This window comes from Chlorocebus sabaeus, chromosome 17 (assembly GCF_047675955.1).
Source record: "Chlorocebus sabaeus isolate Y175 chromosome 17, mChlSab1.0.hap1, whole genome shotgun sequence".
Lineage (NCBI taxonomy): Eukaryota > Metazoa > Chordata > Mammalia > Primates > Cercopithecidae > Chlorocebus > Chlorocebus sabaeus.
The window spans coordinates 12067359-12095326 of record NC_132920.1 but is presented as its reverse complement, the minus strand read 5'-3'; the positions used below and the strand labels follow the sequence as shown (position 1 = coordinate 12095326).

Here is a 27968-nt window from a genome sequence, read left to right as displayed (position 1 = left end):
GCTGGTAATTCTAATGAGACTGATTCCACAAATTACCCCAAATTATAGTTTCATGACCTTAAATTACTTTATAAATCTTGACCAAATCAACTTATCAAGTTGATTTGAATTATTTTGTGAAACTTCTCTCTAGTGCTAATGGCTCTCACAGCAACAATGGAAGAGAGTTGGAATGGGCATGGCAGGGGCATGTAGTTAATAAGCTCAAGACAAGTCTAAATGGCTTTCTGCTTATATTTCAGGATGAAATGCAGCTATCTTTGATTATCTGCACCTGTTTCCCTGCATTAGCAGGAACAAAGCATAACCATGATTTCCTTTCACTTAACAAGAAAAACAAAGCCTTAATATAAGTAACACATCAAAGTAAAACCATGATCATCTATACTACTAAATAAAGACTTACATAGTTAGCTGAGAAAAAAAAAGTGCTCAGGGTAAACTATTTCTAAAATCTTTCAAGATAGAATCACAGAAAGACTCCTGGTAACTTTTATCGATGTAACTCCTGGGGTAAATATATCACCCTGTCTTTCAAATAAGACACTTAAAGCACAATTTGTCACTCAAAATTAAAATATTTCCAGTTAAAATATTTAAAGGTATCAAGACACATTAAAACAAATTTGCACAAACCATATCTGAAGATAAATTATATTTCAAGTACCTTGCTTAAGTTGCTTTTCCACTTGCTTGAATAGACCAATAAATCTGACTTGGAATGGGTAGTTATTGCTTGACAATATAGTGATTTTCCAGTGTTCTGTTTTGAATTAAGAAGAGAAAGTGCAACTTTTGTGGGCAAACCGAGTGGATTTGGATTACTGGAGCTTACTGTCCAATCAGTATAGGCTGAAGTTTTCTGGTCCTTCTGAGGTAAATGCAACGACTTCTGCCTTAAGAGATAACACCATGTAAAGTTGGTTGTGGTTTTCAGGCTAGGGAAAGCCAGCTGCTGGGTGTCCCTGATGCTAAACAATGAAAGAGAAGTGACTGGCCGTTGACTTTGCTCTTGGATGTTTACTTTGTCACCTTGATTTTTAATCCCTGGAGACTTCCTTTCTTGGTTATTGTCTGTACCTTTCAAAGGAGAAATATGAGTATTTTCTGAAGCGACAGGTGAATTTCGAACTGTAAGAGTTAATGATGTGGATGACTTGATGTTTTCAAATTCCTGCAATTCACTTATAGGTTCTATAACGACAAATTCAGAACATCCTGTTGACGAATTATCAGCTGGCAAAACATTTGTCAAATTAACAGCCTCACTACTAATTTCAGGTTGAGAAAAAACATCCTTTTCCAACATCCCACCGTCCAGGGGCTCTGTAGTACAAACCTGCCTCACTAAAACAGGCTTCTTCTGTTTACTAGCTTCATTAGCTCTCGAACTCAAAGGCTCTAAAGGGCTCACGTCTGTTGCACAAACAGCTCCATTTTCATCTTTAGCCCGCTTCTGGTGCTTTTCCATGGCGATGTCTAAACTATTTGCTGGGGAAAGCATCCTTTTACTCGAAGCTGAAGATTCTTGTTGCGGTGAAAGTCGACCAACAGATATTTTCTGAGTTATGGGCAAGGATTCTGACAGAGAAGAATTTTGGCCCATCTCTGAAAAAACATTTTCACAAACAAATTCCTTCTCTGGGTTTGGCAAAGCATTCTGATGACCTTTTTGCAATGTTGGCACAGAATTTTGTTCTTCAGTGACTGGCACTACACTGTGATTAGTCTGGCAAATTGGCTGATTGGGCAGATCTTGGGTCACTAGTATTTGCGGCAGGGATGTGAGCGTAGCAAAACAGTAAGCAGGAACATTACTCTGCAGGGGTACGGGCAGCATGAATGATGATGGCACCTTCTGCACCTGACTTCCAAGCGGCCTGAGCTCTGGTGGTGGCAGAGGATGCGAATTAGACATGCTATCAATCAATTTGGTTGGTAACGCTGCTGATGTCACACAACGATCTGGTCCAACTGGATCTGAAATAACTTGATTTGGCAAAGAATGCACAGGATTAGAAGAGCAAGACGGGCCTGAAGTGAAAACCTGACAATGCAATTGGTATTTGGGGGCAAAGCAATCCTCACTTTTAGAAGGCCCAGATAAAACAGAATTTTTATCTGGTTTGCTACCCTGTGTAGACACTTGCAGAGATAGCTGTGTGCTCTGGTGGCTAGGGGGTGCATGGATTTGATTTAACAAATTGATGTCACAGAGCTGTTGAACAGGAAAGATGCTGGTAGAGCTGGAGTTTGACGTTTCTGCCTGTAGATTCTTAACCTGAGTCTGACAGTGCAAAGTATTTGCAGAAAACTCAGCTAAAGATGTACTAGGGAGCTGAGGCCCCTGATATGGCACTGTGTTCACACTGGGAAGAGCAATATTTTGGAAAGATGTTGGGTTTACAGGAGACAGATGACTATCTGGGGCTATGTTTAAAGATATCTGCCGTACCAGTGGGCCTCTCCTTCTTTCTAAGAGAGGCACGTGCCCAGTCACTCCCCCTCGAGAAGGTGAAGATGGAGGCTGCAATTCAGTAAGTGGCGTTGTCTGGGGTGGGGTGATGCTTCCACAATCAAATGATTTGCTTCTGAGATCAGACACCTCCATTGATGTTTGCGTGCAATTAATCTGTTCTGATGCAGCGCGCCTCATTTCCCGGTGACTTCCAGGAACATTCAGCATGTTCAAGCCAGCTGGAATCATAAGAAACTCGGCTTTACTTAGAAAATCGATTTTGGGGGAAGCCTCCGTTTTAGAAATGTCCTCTATGTCTAAAGAGGCTGAGAAACTTGAAGTGTGAGATAAACTGCTCTCCCTACTTAGACTCCTGGAGAGAGTGGAATCAAAGCTCGATTCCGTTGAGGAATGTTCCATCTCAGCCAGACGGAGCCTTTTCTTTTTGGGTGGCAGTTTCTCTGTTGGCAATTTTGACAAAGTTTCACTACGCTGGGGCCAACTGAACTTCTCTGACTTTTCTTGATCGTGGCATTGAGCTTCCAGGTCCCGATCTGGCTCTTCTGTGACCAAAATCTCTGGAACTTGGATGTTGTGCTGCCGGACAAGTCTTGAGGGCTGTCCTAACACATGTCGTTCATTTGGACTCTTTCTGGAGCTTTCCTGAAGTTCTCCTCTGAGAACATCTGACAGTGCAAGCTGGTGAGGATGAGACCCGTCCCGAGAAGGGTGACCTTCCTCTTGGGAGATTCCTATCACTTTCAGAGACCCAGGCTTCCCTGTTCTATTCAGCTCCTGGAAGGAAACTGGGGAGGCTCTTTCAAAGGGCTCAGACTTGTCAAATGAGCTGGGCCTGCTCAGGGAGTTGGTGTGCTGGATGACGGAGATTCCAGTCCCGTGTCTCTGCAGTTCTATCTTGTCCTGGGCTGCTGAACTTATCTGTTGCTCCATGATGGTCGACAGCTTGGGATCCATGGTCTGTTCAGGGCCCCTGGCAACAAGGTGAATTTGGGAGTTTTGCAACTGTATATTTTTATGCTGCTGGTCACTTCTTATGGTAACATTATGTTTAGGCAAACTGGGATTAGAGCCCAGAGCATTCTGAAACTGAAGGCCTTCGGAACTTTTTGGAGAAGTTCCACTTTCATTTTGCTGAAGTTCATCATCATCCCCAACACTTTTCATTTTCCTCCTTTTTCTTATCTGGGGCGTCTGTTCCCAGACGCCAGAGGACCCAGCAACTCTGTAGTGTAGAATCTGCGGCTGCGGACCGCCGGGCACAGGGCTGTGCTCAGGTTCTCTCATGGCTACCTTTGTTTTTGGTCCGTGTAACTCAGAACAGTAAAATTTCTTATGATTTTCAAAATTTTCCAGTTTCCTATACCTGTTTCTACAAGTTTCACACTCAAACATTGTCCCTCGCCCTTGATGAGACTTCTTTTTTTCTATATGTGGGCCTTGTGCCAATGCCTTGCTCCGTGCTGACATGGCTTCACCAGCAGCATGGCATCCTTGGTGGCTCTCATCCAGGGACTGTCCAGTACCAAGAACATGACTTTCATTTGCTGAAGAGTCTTCTATGGCTGCTTGTCTCACAAGTGTACGGGAATGTCCACTCTGGGGCACAGGAGTGTTAGGTCCTGATACAAAGACATCGTCATAAAAAGCGCCAATTTTGTCATCAAATGACTGACTTCCTCTTAGTGGATGAGGAGGAGGTATTATATTTGCAGGTACTGCTGAATAACCTGTGGTCGGCATGGAATTACTTCTTGTGATAGGTAAACAGTCAAGTGAAGGTACAGACAGAAGAAACACTTGCTTTGATTTTTCAGTAGGGGTGAAAGGGGACTTCGGTATATCAGAGCTTGAACTTGTTCTCCGTCCCACTGGTTTTAAATCAAACTGGAAAGAATCTTTAAATATGTATGATTTGGGGGAATCAATGCTTCCTCGTCTTGACAGTGAGGTTCTCCGCGGCTTCACACTATCCAGTTGCTTGTCATCTACCAAAGCTTCATTGTCTGAGATAAGCTTCGATATCCGCTCCTCAAGTGTTTTTGTGGCCAAAGGTGGGCGCATCTGACCTGGTAAAAGCAATGCCTTTTCCCCTGTGGGCAAAGCAGAGGGTGTTGACGTGGTGACAAGAGCTGCAGAGGGTCCGTTACTCCTTACAGAGTCTTGTTCAGTGCTGGGTAATGTTCTGGCAAAGGGTGTTGGTGGACTCACTGTTTGATCAGCACTTTCAGAACGTGAAAAGTAACCAGAATCTGTACTTCCTAAACTTCGAGGACTCAGGAGCTTTCCTTGCTGCTCTTGGGAGTAATCAGTAGCCTGCTGCCTTTGTAGCTGGGCGTGTATCGTTCCTATATGAGAGTCTTGCTTTCCTTCCAGTAGATTCATGTCACCTTTCTGGTGGGACTTCTCATTAGTCTCCAACCTGGAGACTCCACCCTGGGACACGTTGGCTGAAAGTGGCTGTACGTTTGTCACCTGAAGGTCCTTCTGCTTTTGTGCACTAGGAAGTTCAGGCTTGGGATCCACGGCCTTTGGACTGTCAGTTCTTAAGGGGGACACAGTGACATGGTGGACCACAACTTTTGGTAACTCTGTCACAGCTTGTGATTCTGCAGATTTGTCCTGTAGCAAAAAGTCACCTACCACATTTTCTGGATTGCTTGGAGTGAAGCTTGATTTTAGTAAAGTTTCAGCATTTGACATCCTCTTTATTATGTGCACAGGCTGCAGTTCCATGGCACCCAGGTCATGCTGTCTCTCATCAGTGGTGCCTTCCTCCTCGCTCTCCCCACTGTCTTCTACGTCTGAATGAATACTAAGTGCTTTGGGGGACTCGTGGGACAAGAACAAGCCACCAGCATCTGGCTGCAAGACAAGACCCAGTTTGATAGTATGTGCGTGGGATTTCTTGTGCTTATACAGATTACTTTTAGTCTTAAATGAAAATCCACAAGTCACACAGGGATAGGGTCGCTCTCCAGTGTGGGAGCGGATATGCTTTAAAAGCACACTAGGCTTTGCACATGCTCTATTACAATACTCACAAATATATTTTCCTTGTTTTTTTGGCTTCTGATCTTTCAGAAGAAGATTGCACATTTGCTCTACACTTTGATTAACAACAGAGGCAACATGAGTTGAATTATAGATTGGCGTGGGGGGCGACTGTGTAGAATTAGCTGGACTTATTGACAAAGGTGAAGCAGAATCCATTTGCTGGTTTTGAGGAGTAACCTGAGATCTACTGGAAGGTGAAGTTAGGCCTACAGATGATGTCACTGCTATATGATAAACCTGTTCAAGTTTGGCATTCTCTTGATTTTGCAGATTTGTCAGTGATCCTGTGAAACCTGAACACCCTGGAAGCTGTTGATTATGTTGGTTGGATTTGGTAACAAAGTGTTCATGTTGATGATACAAATGAGAAGCTGACTGCACTGCCCCTTGCTCATTCTTCTGAGCAGCAGACACATGGACTGTGTATGAGGTACAAGAAGACTGTGATTCAGCAACCAATTCCTGTGAAGTCTGATTTGAGGCATCCATTGAACTGTTTTTTAATTTGGAAGGGGAACGTGTAGTTTTATTTGGCCTCAGTTTTTCTGTCTTAATTGCACAAGATGAGCCCTTTTGTGACAAGGTGCTCAGTTCTGGCTCCATTGCTTTCAGTAAGACATCGAATGCGGTGTTTGTATAGGAGGGGGACGTAGTGCCACAATGAGAAGAGATGCATTCGCTATTGTCAGTCCTGGTTTTACTTGACAAGGAACTTGAGTCACATTGTTCATTGAGGACACTGAATTTGGCAGGGTCAGTGCCTTCGGATCTCCATCTGCGCAGTTCAGATGGATGCTGCAGAAACAAGGGCTTCTTTGGGGAGACAGATACTTCGGATTTTGAGGCTTCGGCAATTATTCCAGGTGTTTCTCCGTTTTGTTTGGTAAACTGCTTCCCATTTTTTACAGGAATATAATTCTGTTTCTTGTGAGACTCCGAAGCACTATGAAGAATGGCGAAAGATGACTCTTCTGTATTTTGTTTATGTTTTGCCTGAAGAGGATTTCTCAGTGGGGATTTTGGTATTTTTTTCAGGTGATTCTCAGTTACGACCTTTTTGCGTTTCACACCTTTAAGGGATTCCGAAGTTCCTTTAACACCAGCCTCTAAGATTTCTGTTAAAAAAAACAACAAACAATTGGTAACGTTGTACATATACCAACTATACTCTTTTGAAAACTAAGATTATTATCATGAGGACATTATGACAAGTGAAGAAAGTAGTTTAAGGAAAGTCTATTTTTTAAATAAAACTGCATTTCTGCATTCCAGAAATTGAACAATGTTGCCAATCGAAATCTACTGAAACACTCATGGAAAGACCTAAGTGTGCATTTCTAGAATGCTTATGTTCCTTTCTTGAGAAATCAACATCCTGGAACCAGAGCTTTCAAAACTCAATTATCTTTCCCCTTTTCACTCTCACGCTTAAACAGTGCTCCACAGGGTTAAAGAAACTGATAACTAACAAGAAGTTTTGAGCTTGTCTTACAGCACTGCAGATAAGGAAAACAGCTTGTTAGAATTCCCTCTGCTTGTAACAAAACTGGTTGACTGGTTGAAGCCGGTTGGAACTGGTTGATGGGGATCTGCACAGAATAGACTTCTTGACAGATGAGGGACTTCCTGACATCACAGCCAGTATTTTCACCACAGGTTTCACACCAACTCCCTCCGAATTTGCAAAGGCAACCCATGAAGAAGCACGAAGAGACAACTGTGCCTGCTCAAGGGACTTTCCAAACTTCCCCTCCCTTTCCAACAATCATTAACCAACCCCGAAACCCCTCCTCCAGCATCTCTTCCTTTTAGATACTGCTTTGAGCTGGTAAGGGAAGACAGAATTGAGCCCATCTCCTGCATGGCTGCCTTGCCACTAACCTTTCTCTCTATAAAAATCCAGTGATTCGGTGTTTGGTTTTTCATTGCATGCAGGCAAATGGACCTAGACTGGCTTGGTAATAATACCTGAGGACTCTGTCTACACAACAGTCTGAGAAGGCTGGCCAAAAGAAGAAAATTCGGCTGGGTGTGGTGGCTCATGCCGGTAATCCCAGCACCTTGGGAGGCCGAGACAGGTGAATCACGAGGTCAGGAGATCCAGACCATCCTGGCTAACTTAGTGAAACCCCGTCTCTACTAAAAACACAAAAACAAAATTAGCTGGGCGTGGTGGTGGGCACCTGTATTCCCAGCTACTCGGGAGGCTGAGGCGCGAGAATGGCATGAACCCAGAAGGCGGAGCTTGCAGTGAGCCTAGAAAGTGCCACTGCACTCCAGCCTGGGTGACAGAGTGACACTCCATCTGAAAAAACAACAAAACAAAACAACAGAAGAAAAGTCAACCCTTTAATGCTGAGTATTTGACGGTCTTATCTCATTAAGGATCTTTTAAAACAAACTTTTCAGCAAATTTCTAAGTACGCAAAACTGATCTTTTCATTAGAAAAGGGGCTGCTAATATAATTTCTAGAGCAGACCACAGTCAGGACAGCCACGAAGTATTGCTGATATAGCAACTGTATCAATGAACAGAAAATTATGAAACTAAAATAATTCACTTATTTTTGGTTTCTTACCAACAAAATTTAAAAGTCATAATGTTGTAACGGGCCTTGGTTTAAAAAAATCACCCTTGTAACTCAACAAAATATTCAATGGCTATGTGTCTTTGTCATTAGCAAAGGTAAGGCAGGTAGGCGGGTAGGGAGATAGGCAGAAAGAAGGTAAAACTTATTGCAAGAGAAGTGAAATCACCTTCATTTCTAGCTGTGTTGGAAATAAATCAGTATTTAAGTGACAATGCCCACAATCTATCAACTACTGTATTTTTGAGCAACAATTACTTGCCATGATTTAGTTTGGTTTCCATTTGTTGGATTGTTGGGCATATGAATAAAAATTATTCAACCGTATATTACTCTATTTGTAGAAAGCCAACTACTTAATTCTCCACTATTTTCAAATAGCTGTTGCAATGTACATATCTGAAATTCATGTTAGACCAAAATGTCTATACTGTAATAACTACTTATTGAGGATAAAATTTACATTAGAAATATTCTAGTCATATTTTGACCTCAGTTTATATGCTCTCATATCATCGTTTAATGGAAAAAAAGCATATTATTCCATTAAAGATATATTTACCCTCCATAATAAAAAAAACAAAAGGGGGGGGGGTCTCATAACTAAAATATTTGAGCTAAAGAATAATAGAAAAAAGTATCAGTATTATTCACTTTTACAAAATGTTTTAACAAATCTTTTTTTATTCTCCAATCTGCTCACTCATGAAATAGCATTTTCCTACTGGTTTTCCCTTATTGAGATGAATGTAAGAAAGTCAATGATATACTTTCTGACTCTCATTAACTCTATCAGGCAAGTTGGCAAAGTGAAAAATGATGCTCATCAACCTGGGGTGAGTAGTCTCTCTCTACCCACTTCCAAAAGCTAGATGTGGGTGTCATAAAGGTGAAAGCCAGTAGGCTACTAAAGTAAATACAAAAACAGAGATGAGAAACCCCTTGGATGAGAAGCTGGCAGAGCTGAAACACCATGGACTTAAAAATAATCTACCCATGTCAAACCGCATTCAGGATCTATTCAACCGGAGTCTTGGCCAAGGTAGGCATGCCTGTTTTGCTCTGTTTCACAAACATTTTAAGAGAAACTTTTATTTTTAGATAGAGTTATGTTATTTAAAATTAAACGATGTCTTATACTTCAAAGAAAAATGCAAAAATTCAACCCAGAAATACTATATGTGATTTAAACAACAGCAACAAAAAATTTAACCTTGCACTTAAAAGAAAATGACATTGAAGTTAAGATAAAGGAACTGCTAAACCTAAGATCCGTATTTCTTTATAAGAGAAACTATTTCCTAAAAATCTACTGAGTGTTAAGAATTGGAAAAACAGGTATGTTAAACGGAACTTTTGAACTACATGTTTTGATTTTAGATATAGACAGACTCCTCTCTCATTTGTCAAAGCTTGTAACACTTACATTCTACCTGTGTCATTGTTTACACTTAGTTCTCTATTTATTCTTAACACTTGAGTGGTGCTATCACCTTCAACACTTTGCATACTCCTTTGCTTTCTGGCAATTTGGTTTACACCTCAGAAACTTTTCTTCTATGATATCTTCATATATGTTTTCTGGTCAACTTTTTTTTGGAATAAGGTTCTTTTCTTTAGGGACATCAATTATGTTTTTTCTGGATCACCCTAACGATAATTTAAATTGCCTTCCTCTCTTCGGGATTTTATCTTTTGTTTTTCTACAATTTTCTAAAGCTTTTCTCTTATGTCGATAACTGAATTGTCACACCATTAAGTTCTTTACTGCTTCATATTTATTCATTAGTTTTCGACCGACAGTATTTTGTTCTCATTTTGTTCCCTTAGTTCCATATTTCCCATTTCATCTCATTTTATTGTCTCATATTAAGTTTGAGCTCTTGCTTAAATACATTTATGATCTTTAGATCTGCACTTAAAAACACTTCTGTTTCTGGAGCAATATTTCCTTTACGGCAGAATTCGACCTGTCTTGCACATTCTCAAGGCTCTTCTACTGCCTGAGATTATGGGGAATGGTGATCTCACTCAGCACTCAGCTGAGAACATACTCCTGACAGTCTTTTTTGAGTTGTGTTCATTCTTCTGGATTTTGTTGGATCTTCTTTCTTTAACAGGTTCACTGTCCTTGTTCAAGGGATAAAGCCCACTCTACCACTGGTGCTTGGGAGGGGAGGAGGTAGTGAGATGACCCTGGACCCTGGATCTCCGATCAGTCTAAATTCAAGGACTTTTTTTGTGATTGTAAGGAGGGGAGAGGCTAGTGGAGGGGATGAGAGAGATGCAAACAGAGGAACGATAGCAGGCGTATGTAAGAAGAATACTGCACTATCATTTTAGAGGTGGAAGTGAAAGCAAGGTGCCTGCCTTCCCACAGGTTTTCACTCTCCACCCCTTGATTCTCAAGATCTGGGGTTGAATGGCTCAGAGTGGGCAGCTAAGCCATCAGGCTAGGAATTATAGACAAATATCTTCCCTTGAGAGCCAAGGCCCTAAAGTAGAAGGCAGCAGACCCTTGCGTTTTTAAAGAATGAAACACCTGGAATAGTTTTTTAAACTTACCCTCATCTTGATTGGTTTAAATCTATCTATTAGGCCGGGCGCGGTGGCTCAAGCCTGTAATCCCAGCACTTTGGGAGGCCGAGACGGGCGGATCGCGAGGTCAGGAGATCGAGACCATCCTGGCTAACACGGTGAAACTCCGTCTCTACTAAAAAATACAAAAAATTAGCCAGGCGAGGTGGCGGGCGCCTGTAGTCCCAGCTACTCAGGAAGCTGAGGCAGGACAATGGCGTAAACCCGGGAGGCAGAGCTTGCAGTGAGCTGAGATCCGGCCACTGCACTCCAGCCTGGGCGACAGATGGAGACTCCATCTCAAAAAAAAAACAAAAAACAAAAAACAAAACAAAACAAAACAAAACAAATCTATCTATTAAAGAGTGACTGGAGTTATTTTCTCTTGTCCTCTTATCTATACAAAAGAGCACAATCATCAAACCTTGTGGCTAGATCTACAACATAGTTAAGAGGATGCACAGACCATAGTGCTTCAAAGCAGAAATAAAACTGGTATGAGAGGAGGAGACAGCTGTTCACCATCAGCACTTGTGCTTTTCCGTCATTTGAAAGGCAATTTGTTGTTAAGGTGAACTAAATATAAAATACATTAGAGGAAACAAAGAGAAAGACCAAGCAGTGGAAGGCAGCTCAAGGACTCACATGGAGCCTACGTAATGTGATCACTCCCCACCAACCCCACCAACCAGTGCCCCTGCCGACCCTCTGCCTCAGGGGAAGGACACTGCTTTCTATTCACCATCCTGATTCCAGAAATGCTGTCATTTTGTATGTTTGTTTGTTTTTATCAAGTTTGGACATACTTGGTGCACACTAGTATTGAAACACAACCCTCTCTCCTTACACAGGGAGGACTTACAGTCAGATTGGGAAGGGAGGAGAAAGATTCAAAATACGAGTCAGCCAGCCACTGAAAACTGTATTCTCCACTTGTCAGGGTGCGACTGGTAATGACTGAAAATCTAGCAGAAACTCTGAGATATCAACACATCAAAAATCCAAACATGACTTCATTTAACAGATACAAAGCACACTCAGGAGAGGGACCAAAATCAGCAGCACTGTTCCTGTCAGACCACTGACCTGCGCTTCGAAAGAAAAGCCAGCGGTCTCCATCAGTTAGGTAGTCAAGAACAGCTTAGAAAGACCACAAGGGCCACTTCATTTAAAAAAAGTGGAATAGTTGGGGAAGTATAAGTTAAGATTCCCAGGTTCTGTGTGAAGTCATTGACACTTTATTTTCCGAGGCACAAATCTATTTATTAGGGCTTCTATGTTTCTTTGAAGAAGAGCACCAAGGAGTTTGAAATATCACTGTCAGCTGTTTTTCAGGATTACTTCCAGAGAGTAACAGATTAAAAGCAAACAGATTCAAAGGCTCAAGAGTGCATCTTAGTTGCCAATAAGGTGTGACAAAGAATATTCTTATGGTAAGTAGTAGGGATGATAAACCACAACTCAGAGTGTGTTTAAAATCCTGTCTTGATTGAAGGTGAACCTCCAAATAAATCTCTCTTCAGATTTACTCAGAGACATGTCAGTGTGAAAAACTTCAGATCCCTTTTGGGTCTTAGGAACACAAGTAGTACCTGTTTTCTAACAATTGAGATCATGCTCGGTCAGAAGGTCAAGAGGTCAGACAGGAAGACCATTCAGAAGGCTTTTTTCAGTAGTTCGTGCAAGAGTTAAAATGTTACCCTGAACTCAGGCAGTGACAGTGGGCCTCTTAACTGATTCACAACAAGAAAGCCTGAGAAAGGTTTGCCGAAGATCCTGCTGAGGTTTCTCCCCTGAGCACTGAGCTAGCTTGGAAGAGAAACAAATCCATTCACTTTCCATTCCACTGAATCTCAAACTCAACATACATGCATAGAATTGTAAACTGTAGCTGGAAATTCAGGACAAGATATTTTCAATAGGAAAATGGTTCGGCTAATTATGGCACAGCCACTTAACATAACATTATACATCCATTTAAAATAATTACAAAGATTACATAGCAATATGAAAATTATGATACATTAAGTATACGTGCACATTCTCTTTTTTTCCCACCAGAGAGAGGTCTGGGCTAGAGGCACAGATCTGGGAATATGCAGTGAGAGCTGTTTTTCTAAAAGGACATAAATGAGAAGCCAAAGAGAATATGCTGTGGAGACAGGAGGTCTGACATGAGAAGGATGGGTAATCCCTACACTTAGGGGTGAGCTAGAAACAAAAAGAAACAAGGGGAAATCAGAAAGATGGGACAAAACATGTGACAGCAAAATGGCCAGGAAGTGGGGGTTTAGAAACTTTTAAAAAGGAAGATGTGGCCAATAGTACTGAATATCACATTCAGATACACAGATGAAAATTAATAAGAGGTCCCTGGGCTTGGTGGTCACTGGGATTAGGAAGACATCATTATCTCTGAAAGCAGAGTCAGCGGGGGTCTGGAGGTACAAACCCTATCATACACCAGTAAGGAGTGAGGGAGGGCATGAGGACGCACAGGGCCTGCAAATAAAGGCGCTCTTCTGGGGATGTGGCTGTAAAGGAAAAGAGAAAGACAAGACGTCAGAGTCAGGGGAAAGGACGGTAAGGGAAGGCTTCTTTAGGATATGGGAGGGTTGAGTGTGATTATAAACAGGTAGTGAAAGTTGGCAGAGAGAACCAGACTAAAGATACAAGACAGAAAATTTAATTAAATAAAACAAATTTAAAAATTAATTAACAAATTAAACAAATAATGTGCGATAAACAGGTATACTCAAGAAGCTACCACATAGATGTGGGAACAATTGATGAAGATGGAGGTGAGGAAATGCCTAGGAGAAGTTTCGTGGCAGCAGCACATCTGACTAGAGCCTACAGTGACAGGCAGAGAGGGACAAGTACTTTCCAGTTAGGGAACGGCATGAACAAGGTGAGCAGGAAAATGCGTAAGACTCACCTAAGAGCAGGAAGCCAACCTTATTGTTCACCTATTAGTAGAGCGGGAGATAGGATGGAAAAGGTATTCTGGAACCTGGTTACTCTGGGCCTTGAACACAAAGCAGGAGAGACTGGAATTCACTTAGCAAGCAAAAGGAAGCTACATTCAGATCATCACCAAGTTCTTCCCATTCCTCATGGAATGTAATTCAAGCATCATAACATGGCCAAAAGACTGCAGGCTCACCTGACTCGCAACTCTCTGACCTCCCTCTCCACCATCTCCCCTGACTCACTCTGCTTCAGCCTGTGGTACACTTTCTCCTCCTCGAAGTGGCCCATCTCGTTGCTGCCCCTGGGATTTGTACTTGCCATCTCCTCAGCATGAAAAGCCTTCCCTACACCCAACTCTTAAGATGACAGGGTCATTTTCAACCTTCAACTCACCGCACCAATGTTACCTCTGGGCTGTTCCTCTGCTCTACCTAAAGTCGGTGTCCCTGTCCTGCCCACCCCGCCGTTCCTCAATTCTTTCCTCTTTACAGTCATAATCTAGAATGCCCTGTTTGCCTGTTTACATGTGTTCTTCTGCCTTTAAATCAGGATGGGCTGAGAGAGTCCACACCCACTTATAGGCTCTCTAACATGGGCCTGCACCAGGTGCTCACATGAGGGGCAGGACATGAGGCCAGAGAAATGCCCCCAGCGTGCAGGCAGAGCGAACAGGCATGAAGCCAACACTCCCTGAGCGCTTCCACCCTCTGAAGAAAGCCCTGGGCTTTAAGCTGATAGGGAAAGGGCAGCAGATGTCACCAAGGGGACAGACAGAATCACCCTGCAGCTGGGGGAAGAACGGAGGAGGACACCCTTTACCCCGGGGGAGGCAGGAAATTGTCCTAAGACCAAAATTCCACACCAAAAAAATTTCAGTCCCTTACCATAGGGGAGGGGTTAGAAATACAGGGACCACCAAGACTGAGGCTGGACCAGAAGATGGAGCGACCCTCCCCTCCCCATCCAGAAGCCTAGCCCTGCAGGGGAAGCAGCAGCAGCCCACTGCTGGGGGGGCGGTGAGGAGGTGGGCAGGGACTCCCCCAGCCCCCGGCGCAGGAGGCGGCAAGCTGAGCAGGGGCACTAGCACTGAGAAAAGCCCCCAGCGTCCCAGTTCCCACCATAAGCACAAGGAACCGGCAGGCCATCACCGGAAGAATTAAAAGCTGAAGTGCTACACTGAACATCCAAGCCCGGCTCAACCCTGGATGGGCAGGCTCAACTGCCCTTCTGATGACCTGACAGAACAGTGCCCACTGCCAGCCACCAGAAGCTACCCACTTCAGCAGTAGGAAATAAAAGACACTTTTTCTCTGAGGAATGCAAGTCCTCTTTAATTAGCAGGCCCAGAGGAGGACTGAGATGTTGTAGTGTGCGACAGCAGCCCTGTCTTACTCTCCCCCTTGAGCTAAATAATTACCTTCTGAAGCCACCTGCTATGTGGGCTCTACACTAACCAAAGCCAAGTGCCATAAAATGCCACACGCCAGACACCCTGACTCATACCCTATAGTTCAAAACTGCACAGCCAATCACTAACCAATGTTCTCTGTAAACCAATGACAATTCCTGTCAAACAACTTTCTATCAGTCCACCCCTTTACCCCTCGTCCCCTTTTGCCTTATAAAATCTGCTTGTAACAACGGCCAGATAGCGCACTCTGCAAGGCAACTTCAAAGTGTGTCCCGGGCAGCTGTCTTCAACCTTGGCTCAAATAAACTTGCTATATTAATTTTGCCTCAATTTCTTTCTTTAGGTCAATAGTTCCTACTGTTAATAACAAAAATTAAAGTTAATACATACAGACACACACACACACACACACACACACACACACACACACACAGGAGGCACATGCTTTCACTGTCAAAGCAATCACCTCAGCCAGACTCTGAGATGACCCAGGTGTTGGAAGTCTCAGACAGAGACTTTAAAATGACTGTGTTTAATATGCTAAAGGATCCAGACGAAAAGGTGGATAACATGCATTCACAAATGGGAACTTAGGCAGAGAGAGGGTCAAATAAAATGCTAGAAATAAAAATCAGTGCAAGAGAGATAAAGAAAGCCTGTGACAGACTTATTAGGAGACTTGAGAAAACTAAGCGATCTGTAGGAAACTTATAGATAACACAATACGAATTATCCAATCAGAAACACAAAGAGGAGAAAAGCAGAGGAAAGAAAAAAAGAGGTAAGAAAAGGAAAGTGAGGGGAAGGAAGCAGAGGGAAGGGAGAAAGGCAAGGAAAAAAGAAAGAAAGAGAAAAGAAAGAATGAATGAAAACAGATAAATGCATTTGGGAGCCACAGGACGGTATCAAATAGTGTGACATATAATTGGCATTGCAGAAGGAAAAGGAAGAATAAACATGGTAGTAGAAATACATGAAAAAAATAAAGGTTAAGAATTTTCCCCAAATAATGAAAACAACAAACCATACATCCAAAAAGCCTAAAGTACTCATCTAAGATGATTAAGAATATGGATACAAAAGAATTAGCATGAAGAAATAAAATATTGAGAAAAAGAAGAAAAGGGAGAAAAAAAATTTAGACATTATGTTCAAACTGCTGAAAACCAAAGATAAAGAGAAAATCCTGAAAGCAGCCAGAGGGTAGAAAAACATTACACACAGAGAATAAAAGATAAAAATTAAAGCAGACTTCTCAACAGAAACCCTGGAGTGATATTTTTACACTACTGAAAGAAAAAAAAACTGTGCAACCCAGAATTTCATACTGAGAAATAATTTAGCTTTCAAAAATGAAGGCCATAGAAAGTTTTTTTTTCAGAAAAACAAAAGCCAAGAGAATTCATTGTCTTCAGACCCATACTGAAATGTTAAAACTTAAAAGTGGATCTATACATACAAATGAAGAGCTCTGAAAATGATAATAATAAAATTTTAAAAAGAACTTTAAGAATTTTATCACTTCAAAATTTCACCGGTTTAAAAGACGATACAGTGTAAAGTTGAATTATCCAAGATGGCAGCACGCCAGGTGAAATAATGGCCCTGTAAAATGGCCACACCCCAACCTCTGGAACCTGTACATGTTTCTGTATGTGGCAAAGGGGATGCTGCAAATGTGATAAAGTTATGTATTTTGAGATGGGGAGATTATCCTCGGTTACTGCAGGATTCTTTCGAATTTAATTACACAATCCCATAACAATGGAGACTCTCTTCTGGTTGAATTCAGAGGTACTGAACAACCGAAGAGGCAGGAGAGACAGGAAGTGAGACCAGACCTGCTACTGCTGGCTTTCAAGACGGAGAAAGAGAGCTCCTATCCAAAGAACATGGTGGCCTCTGAAAGCTGGGAATGGCCTTCAGCTGACAGCTCACAAGAACATGATGACTACAGCTACAGGACTAAATTCTGCCAGTCACCTGAATAAGCAGGAAAACAGACTTTCCCCTGGAGCCTCCAGAAGACAGACCTGCTGACGTCATCATTACAGCCAGGTAAGACCTGTGTCAGGCTTCTGACCTACAGTAAGTAGTAGGTAAACCACAACACAGTAAGTACTGTGTCAACTGCTAAGTTTGTAGCAATTTGTTATGCAGCAACAGAAAATGAATACAGTTATACCTTGCTTTGTTGAGCTTCACAGAAACTGTGCTTTTTACATGAAGGGTTTGTGGCAACTCTGCATGGAGCAAGCCTATCTTGGCACCATTTCTCCAAACACATGCACTCACTTCTTGTGTCCGACACATTTTTGTCATTCTTGCAATATTTCAAACTTTTGCATTATTATTATATCTGTCATGGTGATCTTTGATCAGTGATCTTTGTTTTTACTGTTGTAATTGTTTTGGGGCTGCATTAATTGTGCCCATGTAACACAGTGAACTTAATAAACGTTGTGTGTATGTTCTCACTGCTCCATCAACTGGCCATTCCCCAGTCTCTCTGCCTCTCCTTGGACCCGCCTATTACCCAAGACACAACAATGTTAAAATGATGCCTACAAGTTAATAAGCCTACAAGGGCCTCTAAGTGTTCAAGTGAAAGGAAGAGTTGCATGTCTCTAGCTTTAAGCCAAAAGCTAGAAATGATTAAGCTTACTGAAGAAGGCATGTTGAAAGCTGAGACAGGCTGAAGGATAGGATGCTTGTGCCAGTAAGCCAAGTTGTGAATGCAAAGGAAAAGTTATTGAAGGAAATTAAAAGTGCGACTCCAGTGAACACCTGAACGATAAGAAAGCACAACAGTCTTACTGCTGATATGAAGAAAATTTTAGTGGTTTGGACAGAAGATGAAACCAGCCACAACATCCCTTAAGCCAAAGCCTAATCCAGAGAAAGGCCCTAACTCTCTTCAATGCTATGAAGGCTGAAACAAGTGAGGAAGCTGCAGAAGGAAGGCTGACAGCTAGCAGAGGTTGGCTCAAGAGATGTAAGGAAAGAAGTCATCTCCATGACATAAAAGGGTAAGGTGAAGCACTCCATGACATAAAAGGGTAAGGTGAAGCAGCAGGTGCTAATGTAGAAGCTGCAGCAAGTTATCTAGAACATTTCGCAGAGATAACGGAGGAAGGTGGCTACAGAAAACAACAGATTTTCTATGTAGATAAACCAGCCTTCTATTGGAAGAAGATGCCATCCAGGGCTTTCATAGTTGGAGAGGAGAAGTCAATGCCTGGCTTCAAAGCTTCAAAGGACAGGATGACTTTCTTCTTAAGGGTTAATACAGTTGGTGGCTTTAAGTTGAAGCAAACTCTCATCAACTATTCCAAAAATCCTTAAGACCCTTAAGAATCATGCAAAATCTACTCTGCCTGTGCTGTAAAGATGGAACAATAAAGCCTGGATGACAGCACATCTGTTTATAGTATGGTTTACTGAATATTTTAAGTCCAACATTGAGAGTCACTACTCAGAAAAAAAAGATTTATTTTAAAATATCACTGTTCAATGACAATAAACCTTGTCATCCAAGAGCTCTGATGGAGATGTACAAGACGACGAATGTTGTTTTCATGCCTGGTAATACAACAATGTCCATTTTTCAGCCCATGGATCAAGGAGTAATTTTTACTTTCAAGCCTTACTATTTAAGAAATTCATTTCATAAGGTGATAGTTGTCATAGACAGTGATTCCTCTGATGGAGCTGGGCAAAGTAAACTGAAAGCCTTCTTGAAAGGATTCACCATTCTAAATGCCATTAAAGCATTCATGATTGATGAGAGGTGGTCAAAATAGCAACATTAACAGGAGTTTGGAAGAAGCAGATTCCAGTCCTCAAGGATGACTCTGAGGGATTCAAGACTTCAATGGAGGAAGTCCCCACAGATGTGGTGGAAACAGTAAGACAACCATTATTGAAGTGGAGCTCGAAGATGTGACTTAATTGCTGCAATCTCATGATAAGGCTTGAATGGATAAGAAGATGCTTCTATGGATGAGCAAAGAAAGTAGTTTCTTGAGATGAAATCCATTTCTGGTGAAGATAATGTAAATGCTGCTGAAATGACAACAAAGGATTTAGAGTACTACATAAACTCAACTGATAAAGCCGTGGCAGAGTTTGAGAGGGCTGACTCCAATTTTGAAAGAAGTTTCACTCTGGGTGAAACGCTATCAAATACCACTGTATGCTACAGAGAAATCTTTCATGAAAGTAAAAGTCAGTGTGGCAAACTTCATTGCTTTATTTTAAGAAATGGCAACAGCCACCCAACCTTTAGCCACCACTACCCTGATCAGTCAGCAGCAATCTGCACTGAGGCAACACCTCTACCAGCAAAAAGATTATGACTGGATAAAGACTCAGATGATCATTCACATTTTGGGCAATATTTTTTAAATTAAGGTATTCACATTGTTTTATTAGTCATAATGCTATGAAAGCCAATGCTCATCTGCACACTTACGAAGACTACAGTATAGTGTAAACATAACTTTGATATGCATTGGGAAATTTAAAAAAAAATCATGTATCCTGCTTTATTGCAGTATTTGCTTTACTGCAGTGGTCTAGAACTAAATCCATGGCATCTCCAAGGTACACATATTCAAGGAGCCACTAGGTACAGTGCCTATTGGCTATTTAAATTTTACAACAAAGTATGCAGTTCAAAAAAGTTAAGAGGACATAGAAAGTATGTTCCCTGAACACAATAAAATTAAACTAGAAACAAATAGTAGAAAGATACCTGAAAAACCTCCAAATATTTAGAAAGTTATCAATACAATTCTGAACAGCCCAGGGGTCAAACAGAAAGTCACAAGAGAAATTAGAAAAATCGAAATAAAACTAGCAAACTAAGAAAATATGATAAAGAACATCTCTCATGACAATGATATGCAATAATTGAAACTAGATCCTAGAAAAATCTCCTCCTGCGGTCTGGGATAATAAGAGGATGCCTGCAATAGCCACTTATTTTTAATCACTTCTGTAGACTGTTCAGCTAACACAATGAAAGAATAAAAATAAATGAAATATAAATGATGGTAAGAAAGAAAATAGCATTATTTCCTGATAATAAAATGGCCGCCTAGAGAACCCATAAGAAATCACCGAAAATCTATTATACCCAACAAAAGAGTTCAGTACAGGAACACACAAATATCAGTCTTTTTCCTTACGCCATAAATGATTAGTTAGAAAATACAATGGAAAATATTCTTTTATTAATATTAAAATGTTAAAATGCCATGAAATAATTTTGCACAGAAAATTTTGAAGTTTTTAGTATGAGTTTTTGTTTAAAAGTGACTTACATAATAAAGAAACACACCATCCCCCTGGAAAAAAAAATCATATTTTGAATACGTTAATTTGCAAATATCCAAGTTTTATAAAATTTCAAACAATAAAAAATTTTACTCTTTTAAGAAATGTAACATGCTCCTATCTTCATTTGAGAAAATAATCATTCTAAATTGAACAATAAAATTCTGAAACAAAATAATGTAAAGACAACTTCATGGAAAAGATATTAAATGATTAAGACAATATTTTCTCAAAATCAGATCAATGGTTAAACCAAAAACCCATAAAAAGGCCCTATCATATATACATATATGTATACATACTTAGTCAATGAAAAAGGTGCCATATTTCAAAATTTTGGGGAAAAGAGATTCAAGTCTCATACACTGGATGATAAAGTAGAAGCAGATCTTAAGCAAACACCATGTACCAAAATAAGTTCAATAATTCAATGTAAGAAATAAAATCACAAAAAGAACAAGAAAAATAGGGATAAATATTTAGCTCACCTTGGGCTGGTATTACACTTTCTAAGCAAAAAAGGAAGTAAAGCAATTTGAATACATAAAAACTAAGGAGTGTGTTTGAGAGTGTATGTGTGTGTGTGTGATTTTCATTTTAAACAGCAAGTGAGAAACTGAGAAAGTATCTGCAACATGTAAGGCAAGGGTTAATATGATAATGTATAAACAACTTTTATAAGGGACTTATAGTAATTAAGAATCAAGTAATTAAGTAATTCAGATGATCCTCCTCTCAGGACAACAGATTACCTAGACAAAATATAAACATGATCAGCTTGAAGGCAATTAAGCAACAAAAAGATAATGAAAAGTTACTGAGCCAAGTTCCAGGAGAGGAAAAGTCCAAACAGGGAAATCAGTATTTGGGGCTCCTTTTGATTAGGGAGGGTTTGTCTATTCAAAAGAGCAGCTAAAAGGCTGGGCAGTTCTGACAATCTAAAGGAGCTAAAGGTACAAATGACAGAATCCAGGGCATGCCACGCATGGAGTCCACATTAAAACCTGCCTGTTTTCAGCTGAGAACCTAAAGGGCTTCATTCTAGGAATAAGGGAGAATTGCATAAAGATCAAGCTTCATGTAAACTGCAACTCACTTTCAATGGCCCCCAAAATCGCATACTCCAAAACTCAATTAAGATGAATCTTAGATTGTTAGTTCTCCTAGAAGCCTGGCAAAAGAAAACTGAAATCTTTGAAGGAAGATACTGTCAACTTAGGCTTAAAACATTTCTATAATTTTTAAAATAAAATGTCCATCATCTATTCAAAGATAACCAGGCATCTGAGAAAATAATTGAACATGAAAGAACCAACATTATGAACAGATTTCCAGGGGTCCAATATATTGGAATGAATACACAAAGACTTTAAAATAAATGTGCTTACTTAAGGACAAGAATACTGAAAATTTCAGAAAACTGGAAGTATAAAGAGACATAGGAGATTTGAAAAGCCAAATATAAATTATAGAATTGGAAAAAATACAATAGAACTAAGATGGATTTAAGTTTAGATTAGAACAACTGAAAAAGACAGTTGCTGGGTGCAGTGGCTCACAGAGGTTGCCACTCCCAGCTACTCAGGAGGTTGAGGCAGGAAGATTGCTTCAGGCCAGAAGTTCAAGACCGGGCTGAACAATATAGCAAGACTTTGTCTCTAAAACAAAACAAAACAAAACAAAACAAACAAACAAAAAAACCCAGAAATATAATCTGGGTGCAGTGGTGCATGCCTGTAGTTCCAGTTATCTGGGAGGCTGAGGCAAGAGGACTGGCTTGAGCCCAGGTGTTTGAGGCTACAGTGAGCTAGAATAAAATATTAGGAGACCAAAGGATACAACATCCAGAAAGTAACAAAACAAAGAAGGTGGAAAGATAAACAATGGGGCAGAGGCAATAGGTAAGGAGATAAGGTCTAAAAATTGTAAAAATGAATGAAATGCATGAATCTACAGATTCAAGAGCACTCTAAACCACACGCAAGATAAATATAGAGAAATCATACCTGCACACATCACTATAAAACTGTAAAAGTCAAACACAAGGCCCAAAATCTTAAAAATAATTTTAAAAATTACTGATAATTTTTAAAAGCTAGATTACCTTCAAAGAAGCAATAGACTGACACCTCTACACCAACAATGTACTCAAGAAAATAAAATGCCATGCTAGACTTCTATGCTTCCAAACCCAGCAAGAATATTTTCCAAGAATGAAAGTGAAAGACCTTTCCTAGTAAATGACACTTGAAAGAATTTGTCACAACAAACTTGCACAAATGGAAAACTAAAAGAAACTTTAAAATTATGAGAATATTGTATTCTAATTTAATTTATTTAGACAACTTGAATAACACATAAAATTTAACTTAAATTATAAACAAAATTGGCCCAAGAAAGCAAAAACTTGAATAGGTCTCTGAGGAAGAAAGTAAGAATACACTATTGAGGACCTACACAATACTTTCCCCTTCCCTCAAAAACACTCAAAACTTTCAAGTAACATATATTAAATGTTCCATAATATTAAATATAACAACAGCTGCCTAATACAGTTAAGTCCAGATAGATTAAAAAAAAAAAAATAGTAAGTCTCCATGTGTGACACAGTCATTCATGCAGCTGTCTAAACTAGAAACTATCCTGGACTTTTGCAGTGAGTTACCACTTCCGCTCAATTTTTCTCCAAATCATCATTGTTCACGTATGTCCTCTGGTGAACTGTGAAGACAGGGAAGCCAGGGTCTAGGTTCTGGCTCTGCCGCTTTAGCTATGTGACCTTGGGTAAGTTCTATTATTGAGCCTTCATTATCTGCAAAACACAGATATTGGCACCTCACGGGGTTGTGAGATTTGAGATAATGCATGCAGACAGATTGGCATTGTGCCCAGAACTTCCATTTTAGTTCATCATTATTGCTTCTGTTGATATGATTATTATTATCATTATTACATCATCAACACCATCGCTGGGTGCAATTGCAATACTAGGACAAAATGGCTACACCACTTTTTCAGCATGTATATTTCTATCATACTAAAGCGCCGGGATTAACACTGGTATTTTAGCTTCAGTGAAACCAAACGTTTAATACCCTTCTGATAAAAAAAAACTCAAAAACATACATTTTATTTGATGGTTTACAATAACTTTCTTTAAAAAGCTATTATTCTAATTATTAAAATACAAAATATTTAAAGTATACTGAACACTATTAAAATAAAATGAACACAAAAAACCAAAATAATCATTTTATAAGTATGTCCTTAAGAACTGACAACATAAAAACACTGAGTCACAAGTATATTTCTGTACTAAAAGTTTCAGCTCTTTTTTTTTTTTTTTTTTTTTTTTTGAGACGGAGTCTCGCTCTGTTGCCCAGGCTGGAGTGCAGTGGCGCGATCTCGGCTCACTGCAAGCTCCGCCTCCCGGGTTTATGCCATTCTCCTGCCTCAGCCTTCCCGAGCAGCTGGGACTACAGGCGCCCGCCATCTCGCCCAGCTAGTTTTTTTATTTTTTTATTTTTTTTGTATTTTTTAGTAGAGATGGGGTTTCGCCGTGTTAGCCAGGATGGTCTCGATCTCCTGACCTCGTGATCCGCCCACCTCAGCCTCCCAAAGTGCTGGGATTACAGGCGTAAGCCACCGCACCCGGCCAAGTTTCAGCTCTGAACATGCTCTGAGTCTACCTTAAGAAAATGAGATCAAATGTATTTCTCTATCTTCAAATAATCTGCTTCTTGCTTGATACTTAAAAAGATGCTTTTTACTTTGAGGTTTTTTTTTGGAGGAATTGTAGTTGTATGTCAAGCTGTATTTTTGTTTCAAAGAAAATATTTCCAGAGGCAGTTCTCTTTGCTAGTTTCCTCATGTAGAGGGATTCAAATGCAGAATTACCTGTTATCAGTATGACAGCAACGTTCCTAGTCTACTTGTCTGGAAAGCCTTGGTGTCATTTGTACAACAGAAGTTCTGCTTTGCTGACTGACATTTCTCCTCCTCTTAGGGACAATGTGGGACTGGAAGAATTTTTTCACATCAGTACACTTTTCTGTTATTGATTTCTAATTTCATTCCATGGCAGTTGGAGCAAACTATATTATTTCAATCCTGTCTGATTTAATGATCAACTGTTTTACGGCTTAGGTGATGGTCTATCCTGAAGAATATGCCATGTATCTGAAGAATAATGTGTATTCTGTTGTTTTTGGGTGGAGTATTTAGGTCTACTTGGCTTACAGTGTTGGCAGTCAAGTCTTCCATTTCCTTGCTGATGTTCTGTCTAGAAGATTCCATCCATTATTAAAAGTGGGGTAATGAAGTCTCCAACTGTTATCGTTGAATTGTCTGTTTCTCCCTTCATTTTTATGAGTTTTTGCTTCATGTATTTTGAGGCTCTGTTGTCAGGTGGATACATGTTTGTAACTGTTATACCTTCCTGATGAATTGACACTTTCATCATTAGAAAATGTCTCTTTACCTCTAGTAACACTTTTTTATTTTAAAGTCCCTTTTGATATTAACATAGCCACTCCAGCTTTCTTATGCTTGTTATTTGAATGATATATCTTTTCCTATCCTTTCACTTCCAATATATTTGTGTCTTGGATCTAAAGTGAGTGCCAGTGCAGACAGTGCAGTCAGATCTTGTTTCTTTAATCTGGTCTGACAATCTCTGCCTTTGATTGGACTGTTTAACCCATTCACGTTATTGACATTATTGACATAGCTGAATTTATGCCTGCAATTTCACTTTTTGTTTCTGCATGTCTTGTGTCTTTTTTTTGTTGTTGTTCCTCTACTTCTCCTTTAATGTCTTCTTTTACATTAAGTGAATATTTTCACATGTAATATTTAATTTCTTTAATGATTTTTTCACTTATAGAGATTTTTTATTATTTCCTTTGTAGTAGCTCTAGGACTTACCTCACATCTTCAGAGTCTCTTTAGATTTATATTAACTTAATTCCAGTGAGATGTGGCAACATTATGCCTACATAGCTCTATTTTCCTTTTTCCTCCTTTTGTGTTATTACTATTATATACATATTATACTTATAAATGTTACAGTTCAAAAATACACTGTTATCATTACTTAACATAACTATGTCTTTTAAACAAGCCACTAAGAGAAGAAAACCAAGTATATACTTAGAGTATTTGTTGTATTAACCTTCTTATTTGTCTTTTCAATAAGCACTTTGCCTGACTCCTGACAAGCACTTCACAGAAAGTGGTAAGAACAATTTTGTAACTCAACACAGGTCCTCTTTGGCTATGATATAGCTGGGTTAGCACAAAAGGTAATAGAAAAGTGACAACTGATGTGAAGTGTCATGAAATAAATACATTTTCTATTTTTATAACTTGCTCTAATGTTGTATAGCATGGTTTGTACAAAAGTAGCAGAAAGCTGAAAGACAAACCTGAATGTTGCTAACAAGATAACTGACGCTGATGAGAAAACCAAGTACATACTATCTCTCATCCAAAATGCTTGGGACCAGAAGTGTTTTGGATTTCTGATTTTTTTCAGATTTTGGAATACTTGCATTATACTTGCTGGCTGAGCATCCCTACTCTGAAAATCTGAAATCCGAAATGCTCCAATGAGCATTTCTTTTGAGCATCATACTAGTGCTCAAAAGGTTTCAAATTTTGAAGCATTTTAGATTTCAGATTTTCAGATTAGGGATACTCACCCTGTATTCTGATGCTATTTTTACAGGTTTAAGAAAATCACTTAGTAGAAGGTTGATTCAGCCTTCAACTAAAACACTAGGTTTACAGAATAGTAGTCACATTTCTCTCCCCTGAGTCTTTCGGATTTATACCCTCTTGCCTCACCTTCATGAGAAAGATTCCAAAGACTTCATTGATTTTTCTAAGAAAGTTCTAGGATCTTTAAACTTAGGATTAGTGTCCAGTCAGTGTCATGTCTGTCTCTTACGACAGTACACAGTAGTTGAATCCACAAGAATATAGTATGATAATGATTTCTCCAAGCAATGTGTGCTATGGACCACTCCACTACTAAATAAATACTCAGGAATTTTGCAAGCCGCAACCATTTGGTAGGTTGAAATCATCCATGGTGGGGAGTATTTTTACCACTTTAAAAAATGCTATAAATTGTTAACTCTCTCCCTAGCCAACCCCTCTAAGCCTGTCCCAGCTAGTTCACTAGCACTCCAACTGACCCTACATCAGCAACAAAAGGTTAAATCCCGGGCAATACTGTCTATTAACAGAACGGGAAATGTGAACTCCCCTTGATTAACATTTCTACCACCAGGACGTTTGAGTTGTAGTTTGTAGTGTTAACACCAGAAACCTGGAATCCTCAGTTCTTCACACTATCACAACCTCCCACCAGGTTTACAAAGATGTTATATTACAAAATAACTACACTGAGAGTAGTCTTAGTCTTCCTGATTCAATGAAGTCATAAGAAACGATTCATTAGGAGCTGTTAAAGAAGGAACCTTTTATTTTTATGACAGTGACATACACAAACTGTTTGTATACATCACTGCATTAGATAATTTAATATGACAAAAGAAACAATTTACTTCAGAAAAGCAATCTAGATTACATATCTAACCACACTTAAGAAATCAAAGCAAGCAAATAATAACACATTGTTTACAAATCCTGCCTGTTAAGTAAAGGAATCCATCCTTTCTGACACCTCTACCATCCATCATCCTTGATGCAATAAATGTTTGTCAAATGCCTACTGCATGCACTAAGAACTGTAGTAAGCGCTGCACTATGACTGTGGTCAAAACTGTACAGGGGAAAATGTGAGGAGACCCCAGGTAGAGGTGAGGGGGTGAGGGTGCGGAGCAGTGAGTTGCATCTATGTTACCACGTTTTTTCTTCACATATGAGGGTCATGCTAAACGGTGACTAAATTGCTAACTACATGATGTGGGGTGGGCCTGCTGAAATAAACACACTCCTCCAGGCCAAAAACTCAGTGACATTTCCCTCCGGCTCCTGCTCCTTCACAGTGGGCTGGACTCCCAAAGCGTCCCTCGGGCTCCCGTAGTCCACCTCCCACTGCAGATCAGGCCATGCATAAATGTTACTACATACATTTGTTTTCACTGCGATGCTTTTAAGTCCTCTTCTTGCCCTTCCCCACTCATCCACAGAATCTCATTTGCTACTTCCAACTCTTTTCTTAAATAAAATAATTTTACACCCCATTGCTTGGTGGTCAGGGAAAAATTCTAAGCTACATCCTTCAAAGTCTGATAAATTTCCTGTGTGTAGCACAGCTCCACAAAATACCCTTTGCATAGTGAAGCAATAAAAGAACCCCATACTTTTGGTTAAATGATACTTTGTTATTTCTATGCTTTGTTTTTTCATTTTTTAAAATTCATTTTCTAGACTTCCTCCTAGTTCTTTATCTGCCTTCAATTTATCTGCCTTCTCTCACTTTTATTTTTTACTATTTCTGCCCTCAAATTATATTCTTCAGGTTTATGCAACATGTCTGCTCTCTTCTCTGAGGAAACATGAGAAAAAGAACAAA

General features: G+C 39.9%; 1 protein-coding gene across 5 annotated transcripts in view; it reads right to left on the bottom strand.

Moving 5' to 3' along the window:
• HIVEP1 (HIVEP zinc finger 1) overlaps positions 1-27968 on the bottom strand; it is a 155061-nt gene that overhangs the window by 38294 nt on the left and 88799 nt on the right. For all 5 annotated transcript variants that reach the window (XM_007973677.3, XM_007973679.3, XM_007973678.3 and 2 more), the window contains one exon: positions 668-6648. In XM_007973677.3, coding sequence (XP_007971868.1) covers positions 668-6648 — 5981 coding nt within the window. The remainder of the gene's footprint in view (positions 1-667; positions 6649-27968) is intronic.